General features: G+C 39.1%; 2 protein-coding genes and 1 non-coding gene across 4 annotated transcripts in view; all 3 read left to right on the top strand.

The window, feature by feature from the left end:
- Positions 1-3788, top strand: part of LOC130408423 (formin-binding protein 1) — a 54880-nt gene extending 51092 nt beyond the window's left edge. Inside the window, exon 19 of the mRNA XM_056731934.1 lies at positions 1182-3788. Within this exon, the coding sequence (XP_056587912.1) occupies positions 1182-1189 (8 nt within the window). The 3' untranslated portion in view covers positions 1190-3788. The remainder of the gene's footprint in view (positions 1-1181) is intronic.
- Positions 3789-5025: 1237 nt separating this feature from the next.
- On the top strand, positions 5026-5153 carry LOC130408568 (U6atac minor spliceosomal RNA). The gene has a single exon (XR_008904782.1). It is a non-coding gene; the product is annotated as a U6atac minor spliceosomal RNA (small nuclear RNA).
- A 184-nt stretch (positions 5154-5337) lies between these two features.
- On the top strand, positions 5338-11215 carry cenpt (centromere protein T). Of its 2 annotated transcripts, none has more exons than XM_056731361.1 (14): positions 5338-5463; positions 5565-5667; positions 6151-6250; positions 6641-6779; positions 6911-7004; positions 7081-7223; positions 7308-7389; positions 7598-7746; positions 7821-8450; positions 9782-10201; positions 10293-10392; positions 10471-10617; positions 10738-10842; positions 10916-11215. In XM_056731361.1, the coding sequence occupies exons 2-14, from the start codon at positions 5579-5581 to the stop codon at positions 11043-11045; spliced, it is 2328 nt and encodes a 775-aa protein (XP_056587339.1). In that variant the 5' UTR covers positions 5338-5463; positions 5565-5578; the 3' UTR covers positions 11046-11215. The 2 variants fall into 2 exon arrangements, with proteins under 2 accessions (XP_056587339.1, XP_056587340.1); XM_056731362.1 differs by lacking the exon at positions 5338-5463 and adding an exon at positions 5467-5485.
- The last annotated feature ends 1846 nt before the right edge of the window (positions 11216-13061 follow it).

Below are 13061 nucleotides of genomic sequence, written 5' to 3'. Positions count from 1 at the left end.
CCTAATTTGTCTTTCTGTTTCACTACCCAAGACTTTCTTCACGCTTTTTATTTAAAACAGCATGAGTGATTCACTCTAATGGAGTGCCGGACTCGGTCATGGGAACATGTACATCAGTTTAAAAATGCATGAAATTATTCTCGTCAGATGAATAAAGAGAACACTAAAGAAATAACCCAGAATCATTGAGAATAGAGTGTTTCTGCATCTTGAGTGTTGGGTTGAGTTTTTTTGTTTGGAGTTGTTTGCAATAACGCATGTGTTATATAATCAACCCGGAAAACAAATACAAATAAACCATTGAACTTATGGTTAAAGATACCATGAAACAAAAATTATTTTGTGTTTATACGATTCATTATTCAGTCCATTTTGTTGTGTGTATTGTACTCGACTGTACTTGTGAGAGCATACATCCGATGTCATATTTGTGTGTTTTGTGAGTGGGCTTTTCACACTTCACAAAATGATGCACACTACAACTAGGTTACGAACACTTGAAAGAAATGGTTTTTGTTGTTTTAAAATGCTTTTCATCTGAAGGTGTATGCTTACAGCGACACATTAGAACTTTTGCTCACGGCTCCCCCATGTGGTTGATAAGCGCAATATTTGTTACCACTGTCGTAAATAATAATTGTTTTGGAACCATTTTTTCCTGAAAACAGAACTTACAAAGTGTGGTTCCAGACGCTATGAGGCTTATCAGGAGAGGAGAATTCATCCAGTTAAGAGTTGTTCTACCACGGAAATCATTTTAGAGACATTATTTTAATGTCGAAAAACTACAAAGTGTTGCTTTAAATATCTAAAATGAGTTAATAAATAAATAAATAATAATTAGCGAAATTCTGCAATTATAACGTTTTTCATAATAAACTAATATAAAATAAAAATGTCTTTGACTAAATGGATGACCTTGACTAAATAATGAAAAAAGAGCAGCCAATAAGAGCACAGGATAGATGGGAACTCCTTTAATGTGTGTGACATCATTGTTCATGACCAGCCAGGCCACATTTCAGGGGTTGCCCAGATCAAACCCAGCGTCAGACCCGGTTTAACATAGTGCAGTGTGAAAAGCCCGCAGGAAAATTTTAAATGGGAAGCATCCATCATTTCTCCGTGTCTAATGTTTTATTATTATTTTTTTTCATGTTTGTTTGTTTGTATGACTGCAGATTCGTAAAGTGTGGAAGGAGGACTCAGTGGTGCAGGGCAAACAGCAGCCGCATGTGGGGGAAACTACAACCTACACTTCATGGCCACCATAGAGTGAGACAGACAGAGAGAGAGAGAGATTATAGAGGTCTGTCGGCCTAAACGCATTTGTAACTCTCCTGCTGTAGAGAGAAACGGCAAATCAGAGGAATGAGAACTATTATGACATTAGATTTATTACCTGTTTGATATTTTATAATGAGGTTAATATGATCTGCATATATATCATTTTGCTTTACGGCTGAGCTTCGCTGAACAGTGCTAAATTTCCTCCTGCCTGTGTGGATGACTGTACGTATGCGTGTGTTCGTCTTGTTTGTGATTCCCTGATAGGTCCCAAACTAAAATCTACGCCAAACCCTGGAAACGTGGCCTGTAAAAGGAGCTAAGTTTGCAGTACCTCATCTGCCTGAGAATTTAATCTCTTACATTTACATACTCTTCCATACAAAGTTACAGAAGCAGAACTTGATTTGGTTAATTTATGCTTAGATCTAAAAGAAACAAAACGACGATGCTAACCATGACGTATTATAAAATTTACACACTCAAGGGCTCCTTTATCAGGCCACACCTCTTTAATCCAATGATTTCATCTCCGAGAGATAACAACTGCTAGCCATTGGTTGCTAACATGGCTGTCACAGATCGTAGGGGCGGGGCTTCACTGGCCAACAGCATGCCTGCTTGCCCTGGCACCTCCTCTGTCTCCACCCTTCCAGTGCACTTAACTGTTTGTCTGTTAACCGTTCATCCTTTCTAACTCCCATTATTTTACACATCTCCCTTGTTTTGCCGTCGTGCCCTGACGTGATGTGCGTTTTCCTTCATCCAGTGACGTGTCTCGCTTTTCTCACACTCAAGCAAGCACTGCTTTGATTTGCTGGATGGAGAGCAGCTTTTTCTGTTAACAGAATATACAGACATGAATAAACATGATGATGTCCTGTTGATACGTATTTATTGTGACGGATGTTATGTGTTCACGGTTTTACCCTGTGGAGCAGCCAGCCGAGAACCTCACAGGAATTCCATATGAAATGTGGGAGTTTTATATGTTATGGTTAAATGTATCCTGAGCCAAATGTACAGGTTAACCAGAAAAATAATGTGCATCAGCTGCGTGGCCTTCATATCTGAACCTGAATATTTAAGAGACTGGACTCCATGCTTGAGGTTTTAACTGATTTGTTTTCCTTTTTTTGTGATTTCTGTGGTTTGACAGTTTTCTTTTTTCTGTAAAATCTGTGAAGAGACTTTTTTATTTTTTCCCAATGACTACTCGCAACTCCCGGAGGCACATATTCATTTTGACTTTTCTTTTCTATTTTTTTTAATTCTCTCACATGTCATGTTGGGTCCAGAAGAGGTTTAAGTGTTTTTCTAGTGTTTGTTTTCCTTAAGTAGGGTTTAAGTTTTGTAAATCTAGGCCTGGTTTCACAGACATGGCTTACGCCTTAGTTAAATTATAAGAATTAAGTAGCATTTATAAAAATGCCTTAGTAAAAGCTTTGCCAGTGTGAATCTTAAGACAAAACAATAGCACTGACATGTTTAAGGATTTGTCACAGCACGTTATTTTCAGTTAAGACAGCTCAAATTTGCATTTTAGTCTGGGACTAGGCTTAAGCCTTGTTTGTGAAACCGGGCACTAGTTTTTCTCATGACACAAAACTGCTATTTAAAGGTGAAGTGTATCAGTTTTCTCTCCTGTTCTTGCTAAATATGCAGAGAAATCTGAACATATAGGACGCTGTGGCACTATCAAAGATCTTAAAACAGCTCTGTTTGTTTGAGCTTCCTGTCCTGGCTCACAAAGCAACATTAGCTCAACCAAATCTGTTTGTCCGAACAATGGTGTTGAGTGTTCGAATTTTTTTGCAATTCCGTTAGGTGAAGCTGGGAGCTCATAATCAACACACTTCACCTTTAATGCTTAAGGCTGTCTATAACCACTATTAATGAGTTATACGATTTTTTGTTGAATAATTGCACAGCCTATCCTTAAAACGGACTGACTCTGATGGAACTGTAAATATGAAAATGTGTTATTAATGAGAATGTTTTGAAGAAGAAAACATTTCATTGTCTTGGAGGGAAACATCATTACTCTTGTCTTCCAAAAACATTCTTTGAGTGAAAAATCAATTCATTATTTTAACATTTCCACCTTTTAACCTATGCTGTCTGTCACCATATGGCAAAAATACACCTTTACAAAAGAAGTGAGCTCATATTTGGCCCGTGACAAAATCCACGCTCCCAACCTGCTCTACAAAACACCATTCCCAAATAAGAGAATTATAAATATATGTATATCTATACGTGCAAGTCTATAAATGAGAGTGAACTAACAAACCACGATAAGAGTCTATTTTTAAATTTTGATCAATAAAAATGTCCAAATTTCTTTTCTCTGCTTTGCTAAATGAATTTAACCTTTTGGTGGGATCTGCCAACTGTTTGTTTTGCACTTTTTGTTTGTTTGTTGTTTGTTAAATGCTTCTGTTTTGAGCACTGAATACTTTGTATGTGTTAACTGTGCCAATTAAAATAGAGGGAAAATCAAAGAATTATTGTCCCAGTGTGTTACTTTGTGTGTTGACCTACATTGTATGAACCTGGAATCTTTATGAAGACCAGCAAACATATATATATTATACATTAAATATCTAACATGAATACCTAAAAATATAATATTTAGTAAAGTAATTTGTGATGGTGTGGTTTTACATCCATGAAGTAACAATAAGCAAGTTGCTGATAGATTAGTCAGGACTTAATATACAGATGCAGTTGTAAACTTATAAGCAAATTAATTAAACGCAAGAAAATGTGTCTTTATTTTCACATTGATATCATTATTATAAACAAAACCTTCCTGTGGTATGTCAGTAACATAATGACAAAATAAAAATGGGATGTTATCTCGTCTACATTTCTCAATACTTAAAATCCAGGAATAACCACAAGCTTTAAATTTAAATAGACACATTTATAAACACCGAAGGATTTAACTAAACTTCATGGACTTTTGCATAGGCAAGGCAAGTTTATTTATATAGCACATTTCATACACAAGTGCAATTCAAAGTGCTTTACATAAAATGATTGACAGAAAGAAATAAGTCTTATCTTTAAAATGCAAATGATTTAAGATCACAAAAACTTTAGATTTTTAAGAAACAATAAAACAGCAATAAAATTGATAAAAAATGTGACTGTATATATTAAAAGAGTAAGAGCAAATAAAAATAAATTAGAAATAGACGTGCAGTTGATGTAAAGCAGCACAGTGCTCAGGTTGTGAATGCACAGCTAAACAAGTGTGTTTTTAATCTGGATTTAAAAGTAAAAGCATAGGCCTGGGAATCGATTCCCAAAAGAACCGATTCGGAAGCGTTGGGAATTAAGAGTCGATTTTATGAGTTGGAATCGATTCCTCTTTAAGAGCCTCCTAATAAAAAAAAGGAACCGTAAACAACAACAAAGATTTTTTTCGAACCATGAATCGGAATCCGGAATCGAACAGTCTGACGTTTTTGCTTGCCCCCCAATGATTGGTCAAGAACGCTCCCCATGCAAATGAGTAAGCCTCTGAAGAAAACGTCTTAAATTCTAGACACACGAATACAAAATATGTGCTTTCAGTATGATACGTGTTTACGTACACGTTAACTTATACAATAATGGAATACATTGCGTCAGAACCAGTGTCGTTATCGCGACATAAAATAGTCACCGTCACTGTATCTGATAGGCAAAGCCAGACGGTTATATACTCCGAACCGATACGCAATAACCGTGTTGTATGAAAGGAGAGAAGGTTAGCACTCCCCTTGACAAGGATGGAAGAGGTCCTAGTGGCCTTCAACACACATATGGTTAAGGCACTGCCACCTACTTCGTGGCATCTCTAACCAAATTTTTTCCTCACTATTTCTGTGCAGAAACCGGACAGTTAATTCCATTACGACAGATCAACCTTCCCATAAGTTACTCCAAATGTGTGGAGTGTTATTCAAAGTACGCTTTTATATAACTGTCCCGCTATTTTAGTTTGATTCGCTTCATGTTACCCACTTGATTTAAATAAAAGCCTTTGTAAAATGCCTAAATGTGCACGGCAATAAGCTAGCAAACCAATGCTAGCAAACATCACGCGCACACGTCATAGTTGCGTCACGCTGGTCAAAATCTCGCGATGGTTGTTTGAACGAATGGGCGGGCGGGAGTCGCGAGGTTTGTACTTCCTTTTCCAAACGTACGACCAGTTTGTTTTCGTTGTTGAATTTAGGGTTTATATCTTTTCGGTTGTTATAGAAATTTGTATGTTTTCTTAGTAAGTTAAGCAGCGATGGATTCGGGGGATGAGGACGTATCTGCTCGGGTTTTGTTGCGGAGGGTGCTGCATACGGAGTTACCCAGATCGCCAGTTACCAGAAGGTGAATGTTTTCACTTAAATCAGATTTCTACGTTTCTTTAACATGATGAGTTTATATAATGGGATTAATCGAGTAACGTTAACTGTTGTAACAACGTAAACACTGTGTTTGTAAAGACACGACTGTGTAACGTTAGCCTCTAGCTGTTAAACAATTGTTTGTTTTACAGAACAAACACAGAAACTTACTTAATATTATGCACAACAGTCTATAATGTATACTATTATTCGTAACGTTACCTAATAAGATCATACAACTGCTAACATGACGTATCCATGACATAATATATACTGGAATATATATATGGATTGTGTCTATATAATGTGGAATTGTGAATTCAGTTATATTCTATAATGATGCATAACAGTGAGCTATGCATTAAGAAGTATAACATACATGTTCACCTACAGAACAATGGTTGTGTATATCCCTTGAGATCAGAGTTGTGTTGTGTATTCAGCTTTTTTGTGTTGTGTGTTTTAGTGTGACAAATGTACGCCGTAGTGGGAGGTTTAAACACACACCTGGACTGGAGAGCCCTGGAGTCGCCCTGCGCCACAGACTCAAGCAGAAACTTCATGAGGTATATATGATGCGATTTGTGTTACTTAGCTCATCATAATTCATTTGTGTTTAACTTGATCTCTTTCCACGATCAGAGTTTTGAGGTGTTGATAGTTTTTTGCTCTGACGTTTGAATACATCCCACTGTCGTACGTCATATTATGCCAATACTTAACATGATGTAAATGTGGCCATTCGCGTTGTAGGCTTTGACACTTGAACTTAACTGATTTGTAAACCTCCCAGCTTAGTTTCAGCAGATGATCGGGGGTAGATGACTGTTAAAGTTATGACTGCGTAATAAATGAAGAGTATTGTATGTGTGCTTTTTTGTGGTTTAGCTGTAAACGGTGTGTTTGAATTCAAAATCCAGCGTGTCTTGACATCTCTGTGTTGTGATGTGTTTCAGAGCACCCAGTCACCTCTCCCTCCACCTAAACGACAGAGGTCAACAGGAGAGAAGACGAATCCTCCGGCTGTCGCCACGCCGCCTCTGTATGACGATGACATCACAACCCGTGGCCTGCTTAGGGGAATCATTCAGATGGGTGTGCTGAACTCTTAATCCTTATGAATCTTTCATTTCTGCAGACTAGCGGCACCAAACAGACTTACTTTGAGCCATGTGCATTGTCAAACAAAAAGCAGCATAAAAATAAAAAAATCATTTGTTTTTCAGACACTGATGCGTCTTTGCTGATGTCGGGTCAGCCTGCGGTGCAGGAGGCGGATCCACATCAAGACTCCAGTGTTTCCAGCGCTGGAGAGAAAACGTTCGTACCAGTCTCTTCGTTCCTGTAATGTTTTAGTCATCTGCACAGGTTGTGTGAATGTGCTGTTTTTTCTCAGTGAAGGTCTGTCTGGAGAGGAGCTGTCTGATCTGACCCTACACACCGAGCCTCTGACGCATGTTGTGAAGGGGCTGAGTCGCAGGAAAACGCAACGTGCCTTTAGCGTTTCTGCGTTTGAGAGACAGCTGGACGAGCTGCCAGGTACTCGCAACCTCTTGCAACATAAAATCTATTTTTTCCGTTCATTTATAACTTCATCTGAATCATAATCTCATATCTTCTCAGACAAATCTGTGGAGGAGGGCTCTGTCCCGCAGGAGAAACAGGATGTATCTCAGGATTTGGATTTCTCTGCTGGGTCTAAAAGGTAAAGTTGCTCAGGAATACTTTCAGTGTTTTTTTGGATGAAAAATTTGCATCGGTATTAAATTTCATTACTGTTTAAGAAGTCATGTTTTTGGGAACTAAAAAAAGTATAGAAAATCTTTTATTCTATAATATTCCATTGTATTCTTAATGATTTATGGACCAAACATGTATAATAAAATTCTGGATGTGTATGTTTTTTTTATCAGTGGCCTGAACCTGACTTTAAAAACCCCGTTTGTGGAAAAGCATACTGAGAGGGCGGGGCTCCAGCGGAAGGTGTCCAATCGGAGGCTGCCTTCTGTGGATGCGTTCGATGAGGCAGTTCAGAAATGCCTGGAGCAGGCCCCTCACCCAGGTTTGCACACAGACAAAGAGTTTTACGGATTCGTTCAATTCTTCCCACATCTGACACCCTTTCCCCTCTCTTAGATCACTCTGAGGTTCAGGATGGAAAAACTCTGGAAGATTCTTCATGGCAGAAGTTCACGCTTGGCCTAAATGACGTCACAGAACTTTACGAACAACCTGCGGGGTCAAATGTTCTGCAGAAAAAAGACGAGACCGTCGTACCAGATGCTGAGATGGAGAGGGATGTTGAAAACGAGGAAGAGAGCGCTCTGGAGACAGTAGAAGAGGAAAGCCAAGAAAACAAACAGAATTATGTTGACGAAATTCAAGATGTTTTCGATTCAGAATCCGTAATCCAAGAAAACCATGACTGTGATGTTGAATTTGTATCACGGGAAGAAGAGATTGTGACTTCATCCCGAGAAGCAGAATACTGTGTGTCTGTGAGTCCTGAAGATGACATCATGCTTGCTCCGACGCAGGCGATGATAGAGTCTGCTCCTGAACCTCATGATGTAGAGGAACACGATCTAGAGACTGAGGAGGACATTGGGGAAGAGAATGTTCAAGAGGATGCAGATACGTCACAGGATTTGGAGAGAATAACACGCAGAGCTCACCGTTCAGAGGGTGGAGGTGCTGTCCTAGCATTTCCACCAGGCCAGAGAGTCACAAAGAGTTTGGGGGCTGGATTGAACCCCAGAGAGAAAGGTGAGAGGAACTCAAAACTTACTACAGGACTCTTTTGTAGTAGGTAATATTAATACAAATGTTTGTTTGTGATATGTTACAGTTCATCGACCAGTGGGGGAAAATAATAGTTGTGTTCTTTTTAGTGGTGGGCATAGATTAATTTTTTTAATCTAGATTAATCTAGATTAATTCCAAGATTAATCTAGATTAATCTAGATTAAAATGGCTCATTTGAATTCTGCCGAAGGCATTCAGAATATGTGTGCCACCCAAATGATGACTAAAAGTAAGTCTTTGAGAACGGGTTTCTCAAGTCAGGTGGCGCATTAGACCAGGGGCTCATCTCCTGTTTCCAAAATGCATCACAAACTGCTTGAGAAAGCTGTTCTACTATGATAATTGGTGATGAAAATTAAATTATGTTCAATAAGATGAACTTGTGTTTACTTCCGCATTAGCTAAGGGATGATTTCCGTTTAGGTGGTACTTGAGACTGGAAGAGCTCCTACAGTACATTTACATTTAGTCATTTAGCAGACACTTTTATCCAAAGCGACTTACAAAGAGTGAGGGAGCAACAAGCGATATGTCATACAGGAGCCATAATACATTAGGTGCCAATACAAAGTTACTGGTTTCAACTAAAGCTAGACCAGTACCTGTTGAGAGAAAGTGTTTTTTTAAACCAATTCCGCATTGCACAAGGTGCAAACAACCTTAGTCTTGTCGATGTTCCTATTGGGAAGCTTCTTAAAAAATAATATTCCCTGAAGCAAACCCGGCGGCTTCATAGCTGCATCCATGTTAGCAGGTCACGTTTGATGCGGTAATTTCACAGTAACGTTATGTTGTGTTCAGACCAAACGCGAATGGCGTGTCAAGCGCGAGTGATTTATATGTTAATGAAAAGAGCCAATAGACCTACTTGCGGCGCGAATCGCGCGAATGAAGCCCTGGTTATGAGATGATGAGGCGGCTTCTGCTTCCGCGAATGACGCGAATCACGCGAGTTGAAAAATCTCGTTCTCGCCGCGTACAGTGCAGTTAAGCTTGTATACATCCGCGCTAAAATATCAAGGTGAAAGTCATCATAGCTTGCGTAGTATAGACCCAGCTGCCAACCCAACTTTGAGAATAGATTAACGGCGACAATTTTTTTATCGCGCGATAAGAGTCGGCCCACCACTAGTTCTTTTTGTTACTAATTCTCTCACTGTTCGTGAAAAATCATAAATCTTGAAAATTCCTTATGAATAAAACTGTAACCTCTAGTTATGCTCTCATCTATTGAACAGGATGATTATAAAAATGACCGTATAACATACGGTTGGAAAATTGTATTGTTTCAGATCTTCTGGAGTTTGGTAACAGGAGCAGAGAGGATGTTCCTGATGAAGAGGTGGAACAACAGGGCAGCCTTCTGTCCCCTCCGCTGTACCCCGCAGCAGAGGTCACCACTGAGCAAAGCTTACAGCAACCTGAGGCTACTCTGGATGGAGAGGATGTGCCGGTAGTTGAAGGGACAGAATTGACCACATCTGAGCAAAGATCACAACATGAGACTAGTCTGTCTGAAAAAGAGTTGCCGGATACCGAAGAAGGCGATCCCCAAGAGGTGGAAAACCAATCAGAGGATGAGGACATGATAGATTGTGAGCCAGCCAATCAAAGCCCTGAACTGCATTCACCTGCTCAGAGTGAACAGGAAGAGGTGGAAGAGGAGGAGGAGGGGGACGAGGAAGATGATGATGACGATGCTCATAGTGAAGGTAGCTAAGTTTCGCTGCTTTACCTTTTATCAGTGTTTTGCTAAATCTACCACTAAAAGGACCATGTCAATAATGTGTTTGTTTGTTTCAGAACTGTCCATGAAAACTCCTGCTTTTGTGAAACAGAAGAGAATGATAGGAAATGCTAGTGCTCAGGCCACACCCACAGTCCTTAAAGAACTGAGTTCTGGGTAATACACAGGCATCTTTCCTTTTTTCAGTGCTTACTGTATTTCTTTCTAATATAAATTAAACCTCGATTATGTCAGTCCCGCTCCTCAGGTTGTCAAACGACGCCCCAGACAGAAGCGTGAAAAGGGCTCTGATGTTCTGCCCAAGAGTTATGTCATGAGCGTCTTTAAACATTTCGCCAAAACGAAGGTGGCCAGTGACATCTACCCTGCCATCAATGAAATGTAATAAACCACCTTTGTTTTACATTCAGTTAAGTTTGAAATACGAAATCGCCCACCCTAACATAGTTTAAACTAAACTAACTTACGACAAGATCAATACTTGCTTTATTTTTCCCATAGTCTGAAGAAATACTATGAACGACTAGCAGATGATCTGGAGGTTTATGCAACTCACGCCAAACGTAAAACTATTGAGATGGAAGATTTTGAGCTGCTCATGAGAAGGTAAGATGACTCTGATAAAGATAAATGCCTTATTCTCTGTGTTTAGCAGCTAAAGCTGTGATTTTTCTTTCAGGCAGGGCTTTGTCACCGACAGCATGCCTATCAATATACTGATAGAGAAATATCTTCCACTGGAGTATCGCAAGCTTCTCATTCCGGTGGCAACCAGCGGAAACAAAGTTGTCCCAAATCGAAGGAGGTGAAAACACAATGTCGCCCCAAGAATTAAAGAAGATGCAGCTTTGCATACACGCATGTGTTCATGTAAATATATTCTTACTTGGTTTATTGCAAATGTCCTTGTGTTCTAGAAAAAAGATGTATTGTGTAATATATTGCTGCTGTTAAAAAATAAATTCTTTGTTCATTGTCATTTTATATATATTTTTTTTAATTATTCACACAAAACAGTTCTTGCACATTTAAGGGATACTCAACAATAAATATCCTGTCATTTTTACTCACCCTCAAGTTGTTCCAAAGCTGTATAAACTTCTTTGTTCTGTTGAACACAAAGAAAAATATTTGTATGAATGTTAGCAACTGATATTTCTGGGACACTATTGACTGTCATAGTAGATTTTTTTTAAATGTTTTGTTCTCTTAAACACAAAATTTTATATTTTGAAGAATAAGTTCTGGGTGACAGTGGAGTACCTTTTTTATTTGACCACCCCATCAATCTCAGTTGCTTACATTCTTCAAAATATTTATAACAGAACAAAGAAAAAAATTATACAGGTTTAGAACAACTTGAGGGTGTAAAATTCATGAAATAATTTTATTTTTGGCTGGAGTATCCCTTAATAGACAAAATTACAATTGTGTTGGATTGAAATGGCCACTAGGTGGCAGTCAAACTCTGTGATGGTGCGGTATGGTAGAAATTTGTCTATTTTAGGCAATTGGGTTATACACCAGAAGTGATTTTGCTAAGGTTACCAAACTGCCTCACATAAAGAGACCCTACCCACAAATTTCAATGATATTTTAGTCCTTATAATCGCTCTTAAATGGGTAAATGAGTCAGCTGATGTCCACCAGACATAATTTAATCATTTAGCACACAATTCCATCCAAAGCGATTTTAACTAGTCTGATTGTTCAGAAAAGTAGTTGAGAAATGTTCACCTCTCAACAGATTGTCTGATTTGTGGAATGAATCACGTCTGCTGGACAAATGGTGTGAGACTAATCACACACCAGAGTTTAATACCTTCGAGTTCAGGGTTTGTCCAGATTCCTAAGTGTGAGCAACACTGTTTAATGCCATAACAATTTATTTTATGCGTTGTGCTGAAATATGTTTAAAAAAACGAGACTTCCTTAAACCAGCTAATGTTCAAAATCAGAATTGCATTCCACAGCTTTTTTCCCTTTGCTAATGAGAAAAACAGACGTGTGGATGTGTGTTTTACAAGGCTAAATCTGTTTTTGAGATTAGAGGCCCCAGACAGACGCTTGATTCCTTTCTAAAACATTCCAGTTTCTCTGGATTTATTCAGTATCCTGTATTCTGGATCCGGTTTACATTCACGCCGTTTTCATTTCAGTATGAATTTTGATGAATCCGACTCATCCAGTTGTTGGGTCCCTGTGGCCCTCTGGGGCTCCGACCTCCTCTTTCCCCTCTCCTGCATGCAGTGACCCTTTACGCATTCTTCACTGCGTGAGTCAGAACTGCACTGGGACCAGCAAACTCCATTAATCACGGCGAGTTTCATTACAGTGTAACAGTTAAAGCAAACATCGCTTGAAAAACCAACCTTTCACAAGCCAATCTGTTCTGTGTCTCCTTCACAAAACCACAAACTTGGGTCGCACAGCGTCCCAGCAGTCAGAACGCGTCACGTCATGTGGTGTGACTCACCGGGCAAGAGACCATCAACAATGTGGCTAAATCTGTGAACGAACACGTGTACGAAGATGAGATTCAAATAGTGAGCATGATGTAAAATGTTGTAGGAGTGAAAGATGTGCAAAAGATGCGTCTTTCGTTTCTGGTGTGGATTTAAAATGGAAACAGGGTGTCATCATATTCATGTCTGTTGTAACGATTGAAACATTATTCCAAAGAGTTTGAGTTATGCCGTTGGTCACTAGGTGGATGTTTTGGTGTTGGTCTGTGTCTGTATGTGCAGTGTTGTGTGAATGTTTTCTGCTGCTCGAGCTGTAGATGATGTCTCAGTTTTCTTGGCGCTTTCTCGTGTTCATCTTGC

Source organism: Triplophysa dalaica, chromosome 19 (genome assembly GCF_015846415.1).
Source record: "Triplophysa dalaica isolate WHDGS20190420 chromosome 19, ASM1584641v1, whole genome shotgun sequence".
Classification (NCBI taxonomy): Eukaryota; Metazoa; Chordata; class Actinopteri; order Cypriniformes; family Nemacheilidae; genus Triplophysa; species Triplophysa dalaica.
Note: the sequence above shows the minus strand (reverse complement) of the source record. Positions and strands in the feature narration are given on the sequence as shown.